The sequence below is a fragment of the Sturnus vulgaris genome, chromosome 2, assembly GCF_052056855.1.
Source record: "Sturnus vulgaris isolate bStuVul1 chromosome 2, bStuVul1.hap1, whole genome shotgun sequence".
NCBI classification, from domain to species: Eukaryota; Metazoa; Chordata; class Aves; order Passeriformes; family Sturnidae; genus Sturnus; species Sturnus vulgaris.
In genome coordinates, this window is record NC_142244.1 from 56564655 (window position 1) to 56589529 (window position 24875).

Consider the following 24875-nt stretch of genomic DNA (forward strand, 5'->3'; position numbering starts at 1 on the left):
TGTCCTAACCCAGTCCTCTTGTCCCAACTCCTTGATCAGTTATGGCCACCACGTCTACTCCTAAAACACACGATACCACTTCTCAACTCAAGATTACAGTTGCCCCATACAGATAAGAACATTGGCCGATTAATTCAGCAAATCAGCTAAAAGAAGAATCCCTCTACCTCCTTGTAAGCTGTGATCTGTTAACATTTGCAGTGTTATTTCAAGGACGCCTTATAAAGCCACACTAGGCAGAAAATAGCCACCTCATAAACTGCACAGGGACTCTGGCATATAAAGGGACCTCATGGCAGCAGGTCCTAAGCTTAAGTGCTGAGTCTCTACCTAGGTAAGATATTCATTTTTCTGGCATCCACCTTCCTCCTGGGTATGTCTGCACGTTCCGTCTCAATCAGAGTGGCTAGGAAATCCTGCCAAAATATTATTTTACTTTTCCTACTCTATCCAGAGATGTTATCATAATTTAAAGAAGACATCTGTGCACTTTCTCCTCTCTGCTAAGTATCCTTGCTTCCCAAACATGCATGGCCAAGCCAGTCCAATCAGTTATTAACCTTTCCTGTTTCCCACATTGCACTGCCAGGAGTGCAAGTTGATTAGCACTTCATCTGTCTCTGTGTGGATTATGCCCAGAGGCAGCCAAGAATCTGGGCAAGACCTATAAATCCAGCAGTATACTCAGTATATCAGTATATGGTATATTCTTAGCTACACTATTTACATATTCTTCCCACTGCTCTGACAAAAGCTTCCCAGAGCTCCTGCTTCTGGGCTTATCTCTGGCGAAGCACTGTGGGTGTCTTTCCATAGGATGCAATCCTGTTCCTAAGCCTTGCTCCTGCTCCAGCCAACTGAACCCTTTGCCTCTGCTGTTATATACCTGCACCCTTGGAGCAATTTGCCAGTGTTTAAAAGCTACTGTGTCAAAATAATTCTGAAGGGCTTCCTTGCAAATGAAGGAATACTTTCTTGGCATTAAACAGATTTATCTTACCCATGAATAACTTTGTTGTCTCTTGAACTGACTTTATCTAAGCCTCTTGATAATTGCATTTGCAAAATGGATTAAGAACATGGACCAATCTGGCTGGCAAGTATCCAATTCCCTGTCAGGACAAGCAAGTGGTCACATCTCATTAGCTTAAACATGGAAATATACTCAAACTTCAAACTTTAAACACTGCCTGCAATTTAACAGGGATGTTTGGTAGACTATTATAGACAACTATAATTTTAAAAGGTGCAGTATCTGTATAAAGTAAATAAAACCATTCTGATGATTACTAACTATCAACTGATATGGAGACTGAAAAATATTGAGAGGTCATTGTTTACATTTAAATAACTGGGAAGAAGTTATCATCAATACTGTGGCATTATTGCTAATAACAACTCTCTGTGAGAAGTCCAAGTGTAGTCTTGTTACTTTCAAAGGTAGATACTATAATTACTTTGAACTTAGAATGAATTGAATTAATATAAGCAGTCCATGTATCACCAAATCTGATGTTTCCTATAACCCAATGCTCCATCATTTCCTCTCCCTAACTGACCATCCTGTCTTAAAGTATTAACCTGATTGCATCTGCTGCAATCCATCTGCTGGGTGGATGTTATGTAGTTAGCTATGAATATGTACTGAATTTTAATTATTGGCAGGTTCTTGCTCCTGTATCAAAACAATCACAGAGTGAACCAGCCTTTTCCTGTTCGTGCTGTTTATCTTGTGGTGTGTCTTCCAGTCAGAGCTCCCTTCAGACTTAGTTTGGTTGGGATCAGGTGACCCTACTCTTCCAGTTCCCCTTTGTAGGACTGTCTCTCCATTCCTCTGCGTGGGGTGAGAGCCCTTCCCTGTCCCTGCACCTTTCTGAGGTCACCTTTCTGGAGTCCAGAGCTGAAGACAAGCGTGGCCCTTGGGACCCTGTGCAGCTTCCCGTGCTTCCTATGGCACAGTAACTCTGGTACACACCAGAGACTGCAATTTTCTTTTCATGGTCATGTTGCACTGCTGGCTGTAGGTATCTGAGTAACAGGAAATTTTCCCTTTGATTTAGCTGTAGAGCTCCACTTCTTATTGTACAGACTTGCTTAAAACCCATATACCAGGACCTAGTTTTCATGACTTTAAAATGGCATTAGTTCCAAAGTCTCTGTTTTCCCTCCACTTTGCATATACTAAACTTCTTTTGCATCACCAGACTTCCAGAGTGATGTATTCCATTTCTGTAACTTCATTCTCATTTGCTATTTTATCCTCCTGCTCAGAATCATCATCCTCACCAAAAACTGAAATGAAAATAAATTGTACTTGCAGGCCATACTAAGGCAGGTTTCTGCTCTTCTTTTTTTGGTTCATATGGCTAAAATCTCATTCTGATTTTCTTTGCTCAGCAAGTCTCACTTTACCTCTACACTGTCTGGCATTTTTACTGCTGAAAATTGGCTGGGTTTAAACCAAAAGCCCTATTTAGAAGCCCTGTATTTTTTTGTTTTCGTTTTTACTCTTCCCTTCAATTTGCTTGAAACCAATGTAAGGTCCCATAAACCAAAGTTATATCACATAGCAGAAACCTCCTGAGGAAGAACAGGGAAAAGAAGACACAGGTGAGTGTGGTTGCTGTGTATAAGTTTGGTGATGACTTGTTAGCTTCAGCTTGCAACTTATCTTGGGCTAACACAGATATGCCTAAAGTGCAATCAGTAACCCTGACAAATTGGTGACTGTCTTGCCAGATGGGCAAGGAAGCTGCCCTCCTCAGCTCTTCACAAGTGTTACTCAGCTCTGGCATGGGATTTCTCTGAGGGTGGCATCTGCCAAGCAGCATTGAAAGGTTCCACTACCACCTGGATGTGACTCAGCAGAGCAGAGATGTCCTGTGTACCTGGAATTTCAGTCTCAGGAACTACAAACCCAAAGGCACTGCACTACAGAGGGTTGTGCACACCTCTCTGCATGCTGGGAGGTCTGTGTGGTGAAAGGATGGCACCCACAACAGTCTTCCACAGAAACAAGGGCAGACAACTGGACAAGCCACATGCATGAAATTCACTTCAAAAGAATACCCTTTGAAATCCGAACAACAGCCTTATAAAGGTGAGCGACTGTGCTCCTTGATTTGAATGTAAGCAACAATAAATATCTTTGCAGTGCCAGAATGCACATTAACCTGGTTCTGGATTGCCACAGACACCCCTCTGCAGGGCAGGCAGCTATTAAGAGTTTGCAGCTTAACCTTTTATCTCCCTTGGATGTGGTGTAGTGGAGCAGAGCATGCTGATATATTGCCCAGATATGGTGCCTACAGATGTCCTAACAAACAAACTCTCAGGATTTGGTTATGACCACTTGAGGTTAGTTCAAAAAGAGAGTCTGTGGGAATGTCTTTCTTAGGCTGCTCTTCAGGGCACATTTCTTTTCCTCCATCACCTCTGTCTTCATCCTGATAACCACTGTGCAAAAGAGAGATGCAGCTTGTCATCCATTGATGCTAGAAAATAATGAGTACCATTAGGACTTCTGCTTGTCTTCCATAAAAGTCTCATAACTGAGGGCTATTTTAAAACTCCCTGTCAGTTCTGTGCCCATAGTTCTTATAAAACTACACTCACCAGCCATGATTTCTCCACTTGGGCTCATAATTCCTTCTCTCCTCATTTTTTTAAACAGCTATCTCATCTCACATCACTCTTAGCATAAACTGAGGTTGACTGATATCTGGATAACATCATTCACTGCTTTTGTGATCAGTTACACAACACAGCAAGGGGTTTCAAGTTCTTTCTTCAGCAGTATTAAGGATAGAGCAAAAAAACCAGCAAATCAACCAACCAAGAAAAGGGCAACTGTCAATGCACGTTAAGCTTTCCTGCACAAAACCAAGAAATGTATTTCTATTTCCCTGTGTACTGAGCTTACCTGCAAAAGGATCCTATTTCCATCATGGTCTTCTGTCTGCCACCTGCCTTCACTGATGGGGCTGCAAGGGTTGGGCAAGAGAGGCACAAGCTGCCCCACATCTTTTACTCTGAACTCCAGCACGGCTGACTCTGTCCTCACTGGAACTTGTCCCTTTGGGAGCTTTTTTAAAGAAAACTGAATGTCTATTTCCATGTTAGAATAGACAGGAAAAACACAAAAGTCTGCTTTCTTCTGACACATTGGTCTTTTCAATATTAACTCATACAATTTTAAAATGTCCACAAAATTTTCACTCCTGCAGTATATGGTGAAGCGGATCATTTCTTTCCCGTAGTGCACTGGGCGAATGGCCCACAGGGGAGTCTCTGGAGCCAAAGTGTAAAAGTCTTGGCTGCATGGCATGTAAGGGAGGAATTTCCCATGCATTAGCTCTGTGTGGTGGTAATGCCAAGGTGGCCTCTGAAAAGTTTCATGGAGCTGCAAGATGGGTTCTTCTCCATACTCCTCCTGCAGGAACAGAATGACAGCAAGGGCTGGCTGAGAAACGCCAGCCTTGGCCGGCTTCCTGCGCTTCCTGGGCACTCGTCGTTCTGAGACCCGAAACAGCTGCAGGTCTGGATGGATCCAGGCTAGAAGCTTATCAATGGCCTGCTGAAGAGTCTTGGATTCACCTGGGTCTGTGATAATATGTACACTAACAAGGAATGGGTCTTGTATGCCTTCCACGGAAAGTTCACCTGAAATATTAAAAAAAAAAAGTACTTTAAGATTCGCAACCAAGCTGACAACACCTAGGTGACCCTTAAAGGAGAAACAGTCTACTCAGTCACAGTGGGCTTTTCTTTATCTCCATCTCCCTGAATCTCACTTGTAGTAAACAACAACAACAAAATACACAGCAATATAGCAACCAAGAAAATAATCAGAAGGCAGAGAAAAGTTTCATCAAGCATACTGTAAGAGTTGCTGTTTCTCTGAGATTGCATCCAAAAGATGCTACTCAATGTGCTTTTCTGTGTTAGAAAAGACCTGTTCCATACAGCTGAGAAGTAGGAAAGACAAAAATACTGATGTAGAGTAGGGGTGTAAGGAACAAAAATGATGCAGAGAATGTTAAGGATGGAGAGTGTTCATCCCACCTTGTTTTCGATTTTGCCAGCTGGCTCAGGGCATGGAAATCACACCACTGAACTCTATCACTCTGACACTGGAGTTTCACACACAGTTAAGTGTTTTATATCCTGGAGGCAACTGTTCTAATAAGTAAGGCAACGTTTGTGAGGAAAGGTAATATCTTTTATTAGACCTACTGATACAGCTGGTAAAAAAAACCCAAAAACAGACAAGCCTTAAGGCACACATCCTTCTTTAGGAAAATATATTACTGGTCTCTACAAATCCTGCACTGTTTATATCTTCAGACTATCAAGACTGTAATACTACTGCTTCAAGGTTTTCTTAAGATTAGGGAAGACTTGTAAAGGGAGGAGGCACAAAAAAGTTACACTTACTCAGGAGAAAAAACCTATGTCTAGTTCACCTTGGCAATGTTCACAGGGGCTCTATCTCTTGTTTGTCCCTGAAACGTCTTTGATAGCCCAGCAGAGCAATGGCTGGTTAGAGGTCTAGGGAGAAATTGTTACTTTATTCTACTGGAGTTACAGCCAAGAAAGAGGCATGGTGATCCAAGACAGCTTAATAAATTAATCAAGTAACCTTGATATTTTTGCTGAAACGGTTCCCCTTGTGTGGTATTCTGAAACCACCTCCATGTCTGAGACCCTGAGCTTGGGCACAAAGCCGAAATGTGAGAAGCCTTAGAAAGGCTTCCCAAGTTTTCATTGTGCAGACCACATTTAATAAGGGGATTGTCTCAAAGGCTATTCCCCCCTCCTATTAGCAATCAGTACAAACCTCTCCCTCCTCCCTCCTGGCATCAGAACAACATTCTTGTGATACTTCACCAATTGCTTTAATGGAAAAGCAGCTTTGTGCGAGTAGTGTGTTTTAGTTGTCTTTCAATATAGAATAGCTGCAAGAGCCAGAGAAAATTTAGATGCAACTGCATAGCTTTGCAGACAGAGATGACTGGTAAACACAATGCCGGCCTCAATTTAGAAGCTGCAGAAAGTATGCAGAGCAAATAGCAAGCGAGCATCTTGCCTAGGGGAGATAAACAAAAACCGAGTAAATAACCAAAAGTACAGTTATGGCAGAGTTCTCGTATCTCTGCGTGAAATGGGTGATGTGGAGTGACTTTGTCAGATGGCTAATGGAAGAAAAAAGAGCTGTGGCAATCATTACTGGTAGGTAATTCTTTGAGATACCCCCTGTGGGTAGTCACAGTGTGGGAGAAAGACAAAAGAGGAGTGGGGGAGGTGCTCTCGTGGTCCTCTACATCAGACAGCAGAAGAGGAAGGAAAACAAATTGCAGAGGACAGTGATCTAATAAAACCTGAAACCTGATAACTACACAGTCATTCATTTTCTAAGACTGGAATAGAAGATGTTCAGCTTTTTTTTCTCTCTGATTCCTGTGTTACACAAATGCTATCAAAGTCTGCAACAAGTGACAGGCTTGATATCTATGCATATAAATGACTGTAGCTCTGAAAGAAGCCTGGGCACAACAATGTGAAGCACAGAGCCATCGTTGCTGTCAGCTTTTTGCTCTGCATTAAAAAAAAAACAAAACCCTGAGCACGGCTTTTCTCCCCTCCTGTTGCTCAGCATGGTGCATGGACACTGAATGGCTGAAGCATTTTTCAGAAGTGGAGCCTTGTGGGAGCCAGGGGCAGCATTAATATTCTGCAGCCATCGCTGCCTGTGCCCATCAGCACCAGATGCTCGCAGAGCCAGCCTCAGAGGCACAGCACAAAGCCACCCTTAGGGCCAGAGTTATACAGAGCAGAGCAAATCATCTCTCCTTTTTGAGAGAGCAGCAACGATGTGAGTGCAACAGATCAGTACAGAAAGAGCTCCAGTTCTATTTTACGTTAGCACAGATGCTTTTACATTTTTCATTGTGTGGCTTCTGTGCTTCTAAAATGACAGCCCTTTCTGTTTGTAAAACAGAGAAACTTAAGCAGAAATAGGAGGCAAGGAGAGACCTTCTCTGAAACGACAATAAGTTGCAAATTGTTTCTATGTTGCTAACAAGTCTTTTTCCTTCATCTGACAAAGAAAGAAGGCAAACAACACCATTTCTCATGACACAGTTCAATTTGCCCCAAGGCAAATGGGTACAGAAGCAAATGAAAGCTCTGCATATGTATTAGCCTTCCTGTGTTACCAGTTAATCCCATAGAAAATATCAAAATGCTGAGGCATCTATTTGAAAATAAGCTTCACAGTTCTCACAGCTATTACATTTTTTCTCTTCCTATGACAGAAGGGGATTAGGTCTCTTTGAGTTGGCAAAGCACTAACTTTGCTAAGAGGTAATTACTATCAGGATTGAAAGAGTATTTTACAATTCTAAACTTTTTTCTCCTCTGCTAGGTAGTATTAACCACCCATGAGAGGTTAAAGCAGTCAGCCCAAATGCTGTGGAACTGTTACACTTGACTTCTTAAAGCTGGGAGTGGAGGGTGGCCCTGATATTTTATGATTGTATAGGTCCTTCTCTACATATTATTTTTATTTTGTTGCTTATTTTGTTGTTTATTTTGAAGCAATATTGCTGAGCTGAGATAAAAGAAAGTCCTGCACAGCAAAATGGCAGTCCAACCCTGTGGTTCTTCCTGCCCTCATTTTCCTGCTCAGAAACCAGGACATTTTCATCAGTAAGACAATCTGAAAGAAAGTAGTGGGTCCTGTCAAGTCTGCCTGTGCCAACTACCTCATTTTGGTGACTTGTCTGAAACTGAAGCTGCCTGGTCTTGGGGACAAACAGGATAGGTACCTACCTGTCTATGCCAGCTGTCTACATCCCCTGCTGCATACATGGAGAGAGGCAGACACGTCTGAAAAGCCTGTGAAGGATGAGCTTGCACTCCTCATTCTTTTCCTCCACCCTCACTCTGTAGGGAACAGCAGCACCTGCAGGACAACCCTCCTGGCATCCAGAGCTGCCTGGCTGGGGGACTGAGAGAACAGGGGCTGGTGAAAGGTGTAGAGAAGAGATCTGATGGGGAGCCGCTGAGGGAGCTGGGGATGTTTAGTCTGGAGAAAAGGAGCCTCAGGGTTGACCTTATCACTCTCTACAACTGCCTGAAAGGAGGGTGTAGCTAGGTGGGGGTCAGCCTCTTCTCACAAATAACAAGTGATCAGACCAGAGGAAATGGCCTCAAGTTGCACCAGTGAAGGCTTAGACTGGATATTAGGAACAATCTCTTCACCAAAAGGATTGTCAAGCTTTGAAACAGGCTGCCCGTGGAAGTGGTGGAGTTCCCATGCCCGAGGTATTTAAAGGACAGGCAGATGTGCCATGTGGTGACATTGCTTAGTGGTGGATTTCACAGTGCTGGGTTAATGGTCAGACTCGATGATCTTAGAGGTCTTTTCCAACTTAGATAACTTTATGATTCTATGACCTAGTGACACAAATACCCACGGGTGAAGTGGAAAGCAATGGGTTAAGTGGCGGGGGGGCAGCCACTCCTGAGAGGTGCCATAAGGACTCGGGTATCACTCTTGCTGGCTGGGAAGGCAGGGCTCCTGACTCAAGGAAGCCCCAAGAGGGTGTAAGGTCAGGACAGCAACCCCAGAAGTTGGGAAGCAGCCAGAGTCATCTGCAGATATGGAGAACTGGATCCAACACTCCTTCTCCCTACAGTATGTATGCACTTAACTTTAACCACACAAGAAGTAAAATGTCCCTAGAGATTTCTTCCACATCACTTGCATAATCCTAGGTTAGAGAAGTCTCCCTCTTCTATTTAGTTTTTTGCCCTAGGTCTCCTGCACACCTTGCTCGAGCGAGACTCTGGCCATGACCTGGAAATCTGGTCCCTCTTTTACACCGTGACATATCCAGGTTGCATTCCCTCTGGAGGTGCCCTGAGCAAGGACCCATTCCTTCTCATGGCAGTGTTCCAACGATTTCTTTATTTCAGGATTTAAAAAAAAAAAAATCTTACTTTTCAATTTTATTTATAACTACTTTTCATTTCACCACCTTCAGCAATCTTGATGAGATCTGATTTTCCAAGCTTCTCCAGTGGACTAAACTCATCCCATAGCAGAGCTTAGGAAAGATATAAATACCTGTTTCCCTGAAATGTCTCTCCTCACCCTGTGCTGGTGAAACAAAGGGTGAACCTAAAGACCTCTCAGACTTACCAGGAGTTATTTAATGAAGAGTTACCTACACGGCCATGGAAACCTGGTAAGTTTTGTAAGATAGGAATGAATTTATAATGAAGTGAGATTTTAGGCAGACTGGTTCCTGGTCCTAGTTTGTGCATGTGAAAGAACATTTCCAAACTGTGGCAGATATTTTTAATTTTGTAGCTACATATATTTTTAATCTTCTATCCAGGAAACAGAGGAAATATCCAACATAAAAGTACTTGACTTTCTTTCTTTCTTTCTTTCTTTCTTTCTTTCTTTCTTTCTTTCTTTCTTTCTTTCTTTCTTTCTTTCTTTCTTTCTTTCTTTCTTTCTTTCTTTCTTTCTTTCTTTCTTTCTTTCTTTCTTTCTTTCTTTCTTTCTTTCTTTCTTTCTTTCTTTCTTTCTTTCTTTCTTTCTTTCTTTCTTTCTTTCTTTCTTTTTCTTTCCTTCTTATCAGCTATATTGCATTGGGAATCAGAATGCTGGGACACAAACTCCCTTTTTTTTCCACTGCAGTAAGCATTCTGCTTCATGAGAATTAACACCTGAACCTGTCTTATGCCACACAGACCAGATTCCTCTATCACTACATCAGGCAGTAAGACATCAAATTTCATTTGACCAATCTGCATGATGCAGTACAAGAGATGCAAATCAGGCAACAGGAGAGGTTCAGAGTAAATTTGCCAAGCTTCTGATCTGCAACTCCCATCAAGCAGTACTTCATTATCAAGAAATTACTGCTATTAGGAAGTAATGAAATAATTCAAAACCAAACATTACAGAACAGCATATTTTTTCACTGTTAATCAATCAAAATATTTCAACTGTGTGAATGTGAAATAATCCCAAGCACAGTATAAATAATGTCAGAAAAAAAGAAGGCACTATAATATTTCCAATTAAAATTTCCTAGGGTTGCTGTTGCACAGATACTGTAGTAACAGTATTTCCCTTCTTCAACCACATTGCAAAACACAAGGAAATGTCAAAAAGTCTCAGTGAACAGGACCTTCACACTTTATCTGAGTCCAAGGCAGGAATGATCCTTTTACATGTACTAATTGAAAGGCTCATGGGCAGGCAGAAAATTAGAGGCTGTTTTCATAAACAAGGATCATTGCTTTATGGGCAGCTGCAACAGAAGCACTAACTGGACACCTCTGGCAGCAAACCCCAGCACTAGGTCGGTCATGCTTTGATGAATTTTGCAGCATCAATAATCTTTTGAGCAAGCAGGATGTGACAGATTCACCAGCTCCTCCATTCTCTTTCTCTGCTGTTAAATAGCATCTGACAAATGCAGGGCTGCTGGATAATGTGCTTCTCAGCATGCCCTGCTTTGCACACCACCTCGAACTCAGGAAGGATGTTCAGAAGGAAGAAGAAAGGATTCTCTTCACACTCCCCTCAGAGCATAATTTTCCTGAGGAACTGCAGTTGAATGCTCTACAATGCCCACTCCTCCATCCACACTAAGGAAGCACAGACAAAGCACAGAAGACCAGCACACAGACAAGCACAGCAAATGGTCAATCTGTTCCTCCAGTTGCTGTAGAACAATAATAAAAAAACCCTGAGCAGAAAAAAAACCCCTCAAAATTAGGCCCATTATCTCTCTCATGGAGATAAAAAGCCTCCTCTGGTACATTAATATGAGCAGTCTTACAAGGAATCATTATTACCCTTAGTGTACAGCACTGCAGCCAATCTTGAGGGAATGAATCTTCTCAACAACTGATATTTGATGCCCACAGAGACCCTGCATGATCAAGCAAAGGCAATGGCAGATCTAAACATCGTGTACCTTTGCTATTAGATGGTAAAACTTGCTGAAACTCCCCACTGTGCTCCAGCTCCAGTGAATTTTCATCCCTCCCCCAGCAGTTATCTTTTCCTGACCTGCCTAAGGGTAACTTTTCATGATCAGCTTAAGCTGCTGTTGATAGGGGCCATCTCACATCCTTCACCTCTCCATGTACTCCTGCTGCCTTCCCTTCTGTTGGCCTGGGTAATCCTTGTGTAATTTCCTAAGCTGACAATGCAAAAACACCTGGCACTCCCTTTTTCATTTGCTGTCAGATGGGCCGTGCTGCCACCTCAGCCCTCTTCAGAGCCATGTGACCCTCATCTCCTTCATGGCAATCACAACTTTTGTGGCACAGAGTCCTCCCATGGAAGGTTATGGACCTGATGGATGTCCCTGCAGCACAAGGCTGGATGTCCTGGGCTCCTTGTAGCTCAAGGTGAGAAGCAGAGTCCAAGCTGTACTCCTTGTCACAAATGACAAGTGGTTTTGTGGTGTTATGCAAGAAAAGGTCTTGAACTACATGAATTATCATGTCTTCCATTACATCCTCCTCAACCAATTTCTTTGACTCCTTTAGTCAGGCTGCTGACTGTTCATACCAAGGCAAAGAGTCAGAGTCCCTCCTCAGGTCACAGATACATTCTCAGCCCCCATTTCCCTCCTCTCTTCATTCACAGTACTGCAGATTTCCCACCTATCCCCTCAATCCCTGTCAGCTAAGGAATGTTCATGCTTATCAAAGGATGTGTGTGCCGCCTTTGGGCTGACTGTCCAGCTGCAGGTTAGGATATGAGGTATCCTGAACTCACATCAGTCTTTTTTCTCCCTCCTGTCCCAGTGTATTTCACCCAGTTCCAATGGAACCTGTGGGAAATTAGTGTCTCTGAAGAAAGATGGCACAAGTTCACATTACACTTCCCTTCAGAAGCAGGCTAAAAAGAAGGAGTGAGAATGCCATATTGTGTTTCTGGGTGTGCAATGCCATGTCCCTTGCACTTTTTGCTGGGTGTGTGTATTCCACCCAGGCTTTATGGAGCCTGGAGGCATGTCAAAGCAGAGGCTGTGCTTATTGTATATTAAATACCCAACAAAAAAAGGACTCTCAGTTCTGAGAAGACACTGTATAGGATCTTCATGCAAACAAGCTTAGGAACCTACAGTGGGTGCTTTTACACCGTGGTTACAAGCAAGTAAACTGCTTGGCAATTCCTTACAAACACCCTAAAATAATGATTTTTCTGCCAATGCTCTGGGCTTCTCCATGAGCTCTTTATTTTGGCTGCCTGGTGTTCTCTTCCCTCAAAATATGCTGCTTGAACATTATGTTACATTGTTAGAAATAATCTGAATTTCAATTTAAAAACCCAACAGCTTTATCATCTACTTATCCTCTGGAGAGCACTGAAGTCTTCAATACTCTCCTCAACCACAGATAAGGATCATAGCTCTTGGCAAGAACCCAGACACTGATATTTGGTATAAATACCAGATTCTATAGAGAGCTGCAATGTGTAATTCAATTACAAATTGTGTGTGTAATTCAATGACTATGTAAATAAATTACTACATAATAAAACTCCCATCAGCAACCACTAGTAAATCAAAAGCTGTAAAAAACTCCATCCAACACCATAATTTCTAAAGTCCTCTGATTACAGGCATTGTGTTTTCTTAAAATTCCACTCCTGTGAAAAGCTGAGATTCTCAAAAATATGTTTTTTGTAAAAAGGCAGAAAGAATACTGCGTTAAAAAAACCCCAATAAACACTGCACACTTGAGCAGCTAACAAATTCAGTCCAACAATGAGCTCCATACCACACACAATGTACTTCAGTTAACTGAAAGTGTGATTTTATGATGGGCTTAAGACAATTTAAGACTTTACTGCTGGCACTTTTCCCCCTACTATTCTCAGCTAAGTATTTCCAGTGCTTCCCATGTGTCAGGTCTAGATGCAAGTTGAAAGAGCTTGCTGAACATACTGAAAAAAACCTCTCAGACTTCAAGAATAATAAGGATTGTGTCTTCTGGTGGCAGTCAGAAAACTAGTTTGGCTAAAAATGTTAATTTTCAGACAGACCTCTTTTAATCAGTCTGTGCTTTTGCACAAATCTTCCTGCTATCACAAAGATGTGGCAGGGAAAGCCAGCCAGAGAGGAGGCAGAAGTCACACCAAAATACATCTACACTGAAGATACAACCAAAAACAATATGGGATCAAGCCCTGAGGCATGGCTGAGCATTGCCATATTTGTGTCTCTGTAGACAATGAACAATATCAGCATTACAGCAAAGGACACATTTGGACTTGGCAGTAGTAGAAAATTGGTTTGAATCTCATAATCCTTCCAGCTGACAGCAGTGTGTGGCTCAAAAGATCTACCCCCTACCAGCTGATGGGAAAGGGAAGCAGGAATAGAAAGCATGATTTGTTGTCAGTGCTCCATCCTGGTCCCCTATGATGACCAGGAACCAGGAGTCACCTGGTAAACATTTCACAAACGTTTTATAAACTATAGATACCATTTTTCCCCCCTAAACTATGAATCAACAAATGTTGTACCAACAAAAACAAGGCAGGCAGAGGACATCTACTGCTCTAGAATGTGGCATGCACTATTACCAAATGCCCCAGTTTCCACTGAGCATGCATAAACAAATGGTATTTATTTATTTTTAGAAGTTCAGATGAAACGAAGTACCCCACGATAATGTACTATGGCCATGAGGAAACTAACTGTTGGCAGTGGCAACATTTAGTAGAAACTGCCCTAATAGCTTCAGCCTTCAGAAGTGTTTTGTTATTTGACTCGGTGACTCAGATGGCTTTTCCTGTTCTACCCCAACTAGTGCCTCTGAGTCAGGAGTTGCCATGGGACAGATTTATTTTTTTAGCTTCCCTCTTTGGCCTTTAACAATTCATACAGACATAGCAACAATTTCCAGATCATTCTCATCACTGTACCAGCTAAACTTAGAGTGCCAAGATCTTTCCTGCAAGCCATTTCTCAAGGTTAAAACGCCCACTAAATGGCTGCCTAGATCCTTGTGGTTTTCTGGGACAGCAGCAGTAACACTTCCACAGGGGGAAATTTAACCCACATCACCAAATAATCCAATTTAACTTTTCTCTGACATATTTCCTGTAAGATTTTACTACGACTGTATGGCATTCGATAGCTCAGTGTCTACCAAAGATTTCCTGTGCTTCTGAAATATGCTTGGATTATTAAAAATTAGGATGTATTTGGTTACATGGTTTTGATTATGACTATGTGGGCTTCAGTAAAGGAGCTAGAAAAACATTTATATTGTCATCCATGCACATTATTCATTTTTAATAACTAGTCCAGTTTTCATCTGCTGTATCTGCATGACAAGACAGAAAAACCTGACTGGATGTGGTCAGAAAAGAATATACAAAACAACTGCAAACAATATTTTGATAACTCTGGCCCAGTATCTGTTTAGTGTACACTTGCACATCCTTGATACAGAAATCCCAAGCTAGCACCAAGCCAGTAGAAAGTAATTAAGCCATGGGACATACAGCTTGGTGCAAGCCAAACGATCCCGAGGAGTGAAACTCTGAATTTTACAAAAAACAGAGATACACAGGTCACTCCAATCCAGACAAATTTGAACAGGAACTTCAGTCTTAACAAGTGCAATGCTATGTTTGTGGTCAGTGCCACTTGGAATACAAAAATCAAATCTAGGTTTGATTTCAAGTTACACATCCTTTTGTGCATGTCCTTACACATGGCTGTGCCTCACCTCTAGAGGTGCCTTCCAAGTTCAGCTCTCTGTATCAGTACTGTTCTTTCCTGTCCTGTATGCAAGCATTTGGTCCTTCATCACAGTGGAATCTGATGACAAGCACCTATATAAATGTTTTGCACAGCCAAAGACTGCTAGGTTGCACATACCAGTGACATTTTTCTTCTTCACCCTGCCATAGTGGGAAGCAGCATTACATTTTACCCCTGGCATCACAACACGAGCCAGGCAAGATAAGCAGGAGATGTATTAGGTTTTCCACAGCTTTATTTTCCACAGGACCTGACACTTCAGATTTCATTACTATATAAAACACCTGAATTTGCAACACTGACAGATGCTGCAGGCTAAGACTCTACATGATTCAGGTCCAATTTCCTCTTGCATTTTTCCTCATACTTTAATTAGTCTTCCTTTTATAATGACACCTTCTGGAAATACAGTATGATGCTGGCAAGCCTGCTGTAAATTGTTTTTATAATTGTATTTAATTCAGCTTATTGCCAGCCATTGTAAAAGCATCTCTGTTCTCTATGGAAATAAGAAACAATATACTACAGTGTATCTTTGTATAGCAATAAAAGAATATAATTATATCCTTACACTCATTAATATATGTTGTTTGGAGAAACAGACTTAGAAGATGCCCAGTCCAGCTGTGCCTGGGCAGTTCATCAGAATCAGTCAGAACTAGCCTAAATTTAAGTAGACAACTATACTATGAATTTCAAGCTCTGTGACAGATTTTTCAAAGCCAAAATCAGACCCGCTACCTTTTCTGCTGCTGGTTAGTTTTCCTCTCATTTAACAGCTCATTGAAGCCAGATTTTGAAATGATACACAAGTAACAGGAATTTCCCCCCCTGCTTTTGTTACAAGGCATCTTGTGGTGGGTTGACCTCGGCTGGACACCAGGCACCCACCAAAGCCACATGATCGTTCTCCTCCTCAGCTGGGCAGGGGAGAGAAAATTTAATGAAAGGTTCATGAGATAAGGACAGGGAGAGATCAGTCACCAACTACTGCCATGAGCAAAACAGACTTGATTTTTGGAAATTAGCTGAATTTATTACCCATCAGAATAAAAGTAGGATAATGAGAAGTAAAACATATCTTAAAAACACCTTCCCCTACCCGTCCCTCCTCCCTGGGATTAAGTTTACTCCCAATTCTCCACCTCTTTCCCTGCAGTGGCACATAGGGATGGGAATTGGGGGTTAGTCAGTTCATCACATTGTTTCTGCTGCTTCCTTCTCAGAGAGAGGAGTCCTTTCCCTGCTCCAGGGTGGGGTCCCTCCCATGGGAGAGAGTCCTCCATGAACTTCTCCAATGATTCCTTCCCACAGGCTGCAGCTCCTTCCAAACTGCTCCAGGGTGGTTTCCTTCTGTGGGGCGCAGGTTTTCAGGAAGGGGCTCCAGTCCCCCATGGGGTCACAAGCCCTGCCAGCAAACCTGCTCCAGCGTGGGCTCCTCTCTTCAAAGCTCTGCAGGTTCTGGCAGGAGCTCCAGTGTAGGCTTCCCACAGGGTCACAAGCCCAGCGAGCTGATGCAGATGACAATGACAAAATGTTGACCAAACCTTGACCAAATCCCCAAACAAAGGTCTGAATTTATACCAGCGTAGGAGCAGAATATCAAACAGAGCATTTATTAAAAAGAAACATGTGCAGTAACCCACATATTTTATATCTGCCAAAACAAACTTTCTTGTGTTCAATTTCTAGAACCAGAAAGTGAGTGAAATTCCATGGGCTAGGAACATAGCTATGTGCAACATGGAAATAAAAATTTTAATACCCAGCTCTCAGGTTTACCACAAAAGAATATGAACACCCTACAAGGACTCAATTGTTTCCTAGCTGCTAAAGGAAAGGCAGGGGAGCAGGGGAAGGTGAATTATCAGCTTTCCAACTGCAAAGCTGGTGAGTGACAAGCCCTTTATCTCACTGAATTACTGCATGCTACAGGGTTCTACAATTTCAAATGCTCTGACTCTTCCAGAAATTTGCATCTTGTCCCATAGGACCATTTTTATGTTTCATATACCACCTTAGCTGGACTAGTACCATTTACCAACTTAGCTGGACCAAATGTGTATCCAGGCAGTTACCTGACTGCCAGGCTAAAAATGGTTAAGGAAAAAAAAGATTTCCTCACTTCCACAATTATTTCTAAGACAACCTAGTTATATTGGCTCCAGGGCTGACTAGGTGTGAATACTTCATATCGTAGAATCATTAAGGTTGGAAAATACCTCTAAGATCACTGAATCCAATCATTAACCCAGCACCACCCTGTTCACCATTAAACCACATCCACACAGCTCCAGGGATGGTGACACCACCACTTTCATGGGCAGCCTGTTCCAATGCCTGACCACATTTTCAGTGAAGAAATTTTTCCTAATATCTAATATCTAATATAAACTTCCCCTGGTGGAATTTAAGGCCATTTCCTCTCATCCTTTGTGAATGTTACAAATGACAAAAGTCATGTTTCAAAACGTCCATTTCTGGTTTGGGTCTTTCTGAAGAGCCATTATCATCAATGCAAAGATTAAGCAGAAGAGGCAATAAGCACCCCTCATCAAAACTCCTCCTCCCTAGTTGAATATCGTCCCTGAAACACATAGCTCAAAGCAATCTGAAGATAATTAAAATTATGATGTACAGAGACTGTTGTTTATTGTGCCAACCAACAGTAATTAATAATTTCTTTGTGATTCTGTCTGTATCCATATGCCACTTATGGTCTTTATATTTTGGCATTATGTATTTCAGGTAAAGGTTCCTTCTGTGAGTGTAAAGTGCCTAGCACAATTCTCCCTCATGTAGAATTAGGGATCCCTTATGGTAACTGAAAATTATAATTGAAAAGGTAATTGAAAATATGAGGAAAAAGAAGGTTAATACATTTGCTAGATTAATGAAGAGCACACCAATAGGCAAAATATCCCAACAAGATAAAGCACTCCTCCTCCTAAAGAACAAAGGGAAAAGTAACTACACACACCAGCATTCAGGTAAAAAAATAAAAATAAAAGGCATTTCTCTTCACTGAAATCACACTGCTGAACCTTTGAAAGCTGTAATACCTCCAGGTGCATCACTGTGCAGACAGGTTTGCATGACCTTTTTACTCAACTCAATAAGACAAGGCAAAGTGGCACACAGTAACCCTGACAACAGCCAGAGCCTGCACAGCAGGCACCTGCTGCCTTTTCTTGCCGAAATACACATGTTCTGCAAACTTTGGTACTCTTTCCCAAATTGCCTGCTGTACAAAACCACAAATGTTAGATGAATGCTACCAGTAAAAAGCATTTTTGGTTGTCTGAAGCTGGGACACAAGGGCAAAGAAGAAAAGAAGTGAGAGGCTGCCTAAAACCCAAGGTCCAACCAATCCATTGGGCAGGGCTTTGAACTTTGAAGCAGTACACTGACCACAACAGCTGCTGCCATGTGCTCAGGGGAAAAAAACTACCAGAAATAAACATAGAATGATCCTGCCACTGCCATTTAGCAGCCAAGGAGGTTTTATTTCTGACTTGGGGGGGGTCTGGAATTCCTGTACAACTTTGCATTGGTGCAAAGTCCTGCAGTCTGCTCAGCTGCTGTGAGAGAAGCTGCAGCTGATTCACCTGCTAAGTCTTTCTTAACCTTTTCTTGGCATGTCTGTGGAAAATCGTTGTCCAGTGGAGTTAATTCAGTAAATGAAAAGGCTATTCATTTGTTAAACACTAAAACTGGAGCCTCACTGGTACCACCAAATAGGACCCTGTAAAACCAAATTAGCCTGTAATCCTCCTGGTTTAGATAAACTCCATTAGAACAAGAGCTTCAGGTGAAGCAGCTGCAGGTAATGGAGATTCTTTCCTTCTTAATTTACAATACCTTACTTTGTGCTACACTAGGGCCTAACAGCATCATTGACTAGACTGCTTTCTGTATTCTGAATGACACCACTTATTGAATCTTTTCCCCAAAGAAATCAAAAGGTACAAATCACCTTTTTAGAAAAAATCTCTCTTCTCCAACAATCTTTCTTTAAAATGCACTACATACCCGCTACCAGCCTCTGACACAAAAGTATTTCTATTTTACCAAAATTCTTTTATGTAACTGCTTCTGTCACTGTTGCAGTGTCTGACCAAACCAACCACACAAACCCCTCAAAAGGCAAAGTTAAATACTGCTACTTGTGAAGCTCTACCACTATAATTTGTCTTGGAAGCAGAAAAGAGAAAGAAGGAGACTTTTCTGTCTCCTGAACTTGTGTGTCTTTGCTGGAATGATAATACCTCCTTGTACTGACAAATTATTGGTGGTGAAACACAATTGCAGTCACCACATCCACTGGACAGCAGTGGCCAGCAAGACAGTGAGGAGACCATGGTTGACATGACACACTGCAGCTGCCACGTAACAAAAGATTCATTCCCCCTGGAAACACCTCATTTAATAAAAACCAAGGCTTACAAATGCAATTTGCTACCTTTATTTGTAACACATGCAGCCGTCTTTTCTTAAAAACCAAGCTTTTAAGTGAGAAATACTCTACTTGCACCTTGTCTTTTGAACTAATCTGACTCTATTAAGCAAGTAAGTATGAGTCACCACCCAAAAAGTGGAGGAATTTGGCAGCATATTCCCCAAGACATCATCTGAAATTGTGAGCTGAGAAGGTGGTGTGCCACACATCTGGTGTAACCAGGCAAATCCAATATGCTTTCACTATTACAGAGAAGCTGATTGCCTGGATTTTGCCTCCCAATCATTTCAAAAATTATGCCTGACAGTGAGAATCCAGAAATCTATTTAAACAACAGAACTGAGGAAAAATCTGCACTAAATTCTCTCATTCTCAGACACACACACCCCGAGCAGATGGAGGAAAGAGAGTGAGTTCCTTGCTAGTCACATCAGCTCAGGAGTCAGACATGACGAATGCTGTCTCATTCAGCTCTTGTTGAAATCAATTAAAGCCCTTCAGTGGAGACCACGGGAGATGGAAAATAACCCTCTCCACACTTCAGTCAGAACGTGTGAATGAGAAAACAACTGACAGCTTTCTTCCCCTCTGATTTTCATGGTGCTTAAAGATCCAGATTATAAAACACAACTTGTCATCTAGGAATTTTTGATGTGCTTCCTTGGCATAAATAAAGCTCATGTCTATGTGTGAATCAGGGAGGCAGACATCACTTTGCACTTGGACAAGGAGAGATACCAGCAGTCATGCAGGCATAAGCATTATTGCATTTCCAAGTGCTGCGGGTACAGTGTGTTCTACAACTAAGGAAGTATGGAATGAAAGAGTGTTCCTTGTTCCTTAAAAAAAATAATCGTTTTGCATTGGTGAAAAATAAAGAAAAAATAATCCAGACACAGGAATTTGTCTCTTATCAGTTGGATAACGTGAAAATCAACTGGCATTGTAAATAGCTAGAAAGACTGTGGCACTTACTAGAGCATCTACCATCTCTGAAATAAAAAAACAACTTCACCAGAGTTGCTCAGAAGTGCTTTGTCGGCATCAGCTTACAATAAACATTTAATTATTCCTGCATTCCCAGCTTTAATGACATTCATCACTGCAAACTCCTTTGGCCTGAGGGCCCATTCACATGGGTCCACACAGTGTCTATAGATTTTGTTCTCATTTTGCTTTGCATCCTTGTTGAGCGCCAATATTTAAGACTTTACACATGGTTGTACTTTAGTCATAAATATTCAAACAGTTTAATTTTCTATACTGTTTCTAGACATAGATCCAAGAAGAGAAGGAATGGGGGCTTTACTGTGTCAAAGTGAACTCTGTCAATAACACCAGCTTGATGTTAATAAATCTTAGCAAGCAGAAAAAAAAGAAAATATAATAATCCATTTAAAAAAAGAATCTCAAAGTTATACTCACTGCTGGTAGAGGACATACGGCTGTACTCAGACCTGCAAGACAAAGATTTTAATTAGAATGTATTAAATCTAAAAGAGATTATGAAAAAATTACCAAAACTAACACAGTGCTTATTGAAATCGTTTTTTAATGCCCATTTAGCACTATTTTTGTGCTAAGAGAATAACTGGAACAGGTTTTGAATGCTGCTTCAGAAAAACCAGCATCTCATGTGAATTTTGAAAATATGTAAGTAGAATGAGTAAAGTGACTGTGGTTTTATCTAGGGGTTATTCATGCTACCTAACTCAAGATGTGAAAACAAAAGCTCAGAAGGCTCTCCATAGGGAAGAAATAGTCTGCTTCAGACACAGGTTAGGAGTAGAAGTCTACTAGACTTTGACTCAGCTCCTCTCCTTCCTCATTTTATGTCCTCTAAATGTTGCTTTGCAGGTTACATTTTTGGAGTTCTTTTTAGGAGAACTGTATTTGGTGAGCAGAATTTTTATAGTTCTACAGTCACAACTGACAGAGAAGGAAAATAAAAAAAAAAGAATGCTTTTTGCTTTTAGTAGATGGTTTTCCTCTTGAAGACATCCCAATAAAACCATACAGCCATTGGTTCTAGTTCAGGGCATACTGGATTATCTGTGAGAAAGACAGAGCAGTTAAGTATTTTGAGCCACAGTACAATTAATTTTTGGCTGCATATAACCCCAAACTCCTAAAAACCCCATTCTGAGCTGATGAAAACATAGGCCATTTATGGCCTCAAGATTCAGAAATAATAAGGTAAAACAAACATGCTATCAATATTTAAGGGGCAAAGTAATTATTTCCACAGCTGAGGCCCTACCTATGACCTTTGAGTGTTTGGAGTTCACAGCTACACAGCCTCTGTGCTCACACTTGCTGGGTCCCCAAAACAGACCCCATGCACCAGAGCACTCTGCCACCATAAACATATGGCACATGTGCCCTGCAGTGTCCGAGCAGGCAAAGTGCTCAGGGAGCCCTGACACAGCTCGGATTCAAACCTAAATGCTTGTTTTATATAACAGTTGCAGCAACTTTGCAACATTGCTTTAAATTAAAGAAACCACATGAGCCATGACTCCCAAGAGATGTGTGTGGAAGTAGACAGCATCTAAGCATAATCTCAGGATACCCTCATAATCTAGGCTCTCAGGCAACCAAGGGAATAAAGGACATCAATCCCATATACCTGCAGTATCTGCTTTTGATTTTAACATGGACATATCTCTGCAGAAGAAAAAAGCAATTACAGTCATTTCCATATTTCACAGCCTTGCACTTGGCACTCTGCAGATCAGATGCCAAAACTATTGGTTAGGTGAGAAGATGATGAACAACTACTCCCAACCCTTGCCAATCTTGCTGGACTAGTGAAAGATGACACAACCTGAATTTTTCAGAAAACTCATGAAAAGGGACTCACCAATACCATCAAGTGCCATGAGGTTTTCATAGTTTTTGCAAAAGATCTGGGCAATGCTGGGGAAAGAGATGCTGGTGGGGGCTTGCAGCTCTCCCACACTCACTCTTCTTTGCTATTCCTGTACCCCCAGCCACTTTGATAAGGGCAAGGAGCAAGGAAACATCTTTGTCCCAGTGGCAGAGACCCCGGGTTTAGGTCATTAGCAGCCACTCTCTCAGGCACCCCATACAGAGCTGCTCCAAAGCACCTCCTCCATGAATTGAGTGCTGCCCCTCAACCAATCACCCCCAGGACCCTTGTGTACCTGGGAAGGGCAGAGACAGTAATGACACTGTTGTCCTGAGAGTGGGCTCACTGCCCCGTGTACGACACCGATTTACACACCAAGATGAGGTATTCCCATTTCTTTTGTCTAGCTTGTGCAAAGCAGGGAGCTGGTGTGGGCCACAACGGGCTGGCTCCCCCACCATCAAAGCTCCACACATTTCAGCCAGCAAAGAAATCAGGGTTCATTGGCTACCAGTCATACAGTTCTGTTACTGCTCAGTATTCCACATTTGACTGGCTACAAGGTTCTCTCACTTCCCATGCCAATGATCAGCCTGTCTCTTGGGTCAGTGGGCTGGGAGTCAGTGGTCAAAATCTCCTCTGACGAAATTGCTTCCTACCCACTTAGAGCTGACTTGAGCACAGTTGCTGAAATTAGTTGGCTTTGTGAGTTTCTTCCTTATCTTGTGAGTTCTGCCAAATGTCCTTGTGGCCTGTGAATTCTGCGTTCTTTGTGCCCATTATCAGCAGCACATCCCTCCCCCAAGCTTTGCTGACCTCCCCCTAGATCTGAGACCACTGAAGCACATCAAGCCCTAACACTTACCAAGGCAATCCTACGGATGGATAAATTCTAATTTATCTTTCTAACTCCTGGACATCAACATGAGCAGAGGAGACCTTCTTGTTCCTACTGCTGGGCAATGTACACACCGCTGCTCTGGCTCTGTGCAGGGACCAAGGGAAGTGATGCCAGGGGCCGGCTAAAGTCCTGTGCAGTCCATAAAACCACACAGTATTTTCAGCAGCAAGTCACATCAGTGTCACTTGGCACCATGTATATTTGAAAGGGTGTGAAAACTGTGTAAAATGTCGCTCTTCATAAGCCTAGAGGGAAGCAATATACATCCAGCTGCCTCCAAGCATCCCAAGCAAGGATTCATTTAGTCTGCACTTCTGTTTGAAAACAGCCCGGGGCTGTCCCTCAATGTATCTATGTTCAGCGGTTGGCAGCTAATTCAAAATGAATCTGCACTGCTTGTATTTTGGAAGGAAGCGAGACAACACTTTGCTTTTGCTTACTGCAAGCTGGAACAGCATTCTATTACTTCACTCTGCTATTTTATTATCCCAAAGTGCTGCAGGCACATTATAGGACATGGAGAATTAAGAGTCCTGAACTGAGGGAGTAGCAGTCTATGCACATGCAAGACTTGAAAAATGAAACAAGAGGAAAAATAAAAAGATAGGGGGTGAGAAAGGAGGAGACGACAGTGTGCTCAGAGACTAATTGCACAGACACATTTTAATAGGCTTTAGAATGGTATTGCAGGAGGGTTTTTTTGTAGTTCTAATATGGTTCAAGCTAATATTTAATTAATGTTTGTTGCATAACTGACATCCACAAATTAAAAAAAGGGTAATTAGGCTCATTATGTCAAACTCAGATAACGAAATGAGGGCTGTACCCTCCCTAAGCTCCTTCTATTGTCAATAAAAAGAGAGGTCTGAAGTGTATCTCCCTAGCTGCTGTCTAGACAAGAAGCCTACAGAAACCACATTTCTAATGTAGAACTCTAGGCCACGTGCCTAAAATCCAATGGGATGAATAGGAGTCTCTCTGTGTGTTCTCAGGGACAACCTGAATCACCTTTTGTTCTCCCTCCAGCTCCTTTCTTTGTCTTGAATCTAGTCCTTGAGAACAAAAAAAAAACAGTGCTAGCAAAATCATTACTGTTCTCAAAATATTAAAAGAAATCAGTCAGATTCATGGCATGCATTGGCTTATAAATTAATTTTTTTTTCTTTACAGTCAGCTATTTAGGACACTCAATTCTGAAGTTAGTGTAAGTCTTTCAAGCTTTTTAGACTGGCACACACAACATTCCCTTTGACAAAATCATGCATTAGAAAAATCAAGTACTGAAATAAACATCTCCTGGGGCATACAGGTTCTGTGGACATCAAGTAGCTGTGTTCCTTTCTGTTCTTTTCATTCCTGTTTTAAACACCCTAAGTATTGGCTTCTATCACTTCCCTTGGAAGAGGATTTTCCCAATAGGATAACTCAAGACTAAAGCACTCATGTGCTTTAATGGTGACACCTGGGACCACACTGGGGCTCAGAGGTTCCAGGCCTATTATATGTTGTTGCAGCAAGCTATTTCCTCTGATAAATGTTAGATTATAGATAAAAGGAAAAAAACATCCGACAGAAAGTGAAAAAATAGAGGACTGTTCCCTTTAGAGGCACATAATGAGAAGAAAATTATCAAACAGGGTATTGAAACAGTGTGAGGTACTGAAAAGGAAGGCTTATAGCTCAGCCAAAAGACACATCAGTCTGGAGAGAATATGTGCTCAATGGTCAGCCCACCAGCAAAGAAAAGCTGTGAAGATGTCAAGAGACAATAAAATAGGAATGTAGAAACCTGTGATAAAGGTGGGACCTCAGATCCCTTAC

The 24875-nt window shown here is 41.8% G+C and overlaps 1 protein-coding gene across 1 annotated transcript in view; it reads right to left on the reverse strand.

The window, feature by feature from the left end:
• FAM124A (family with sequence similarity 124 member A) overlaps nucleotides 1-24875 on the reverse strand; it is a 41856-nt gene that overhangs the window by 10500 nt on the left and 6481 nt on the right. Inside the window, exons 2-3 of the mRNA XM_014868850.2 lie at nucleotides 20707-20738; nucleotides 3923-4662 (exon numbers count right to left, since the gene is read on the reverse strand). Coding sequence (XP_014724336.2) covers nucleotides 3923-4662; nucleotides 20707-20738 — 772 coding nt within the window. The remainder of the gene's footprint in view (nucleotides 1-3922; nucleotides 4663-20706; nucleotides 20739-24875) is intronic.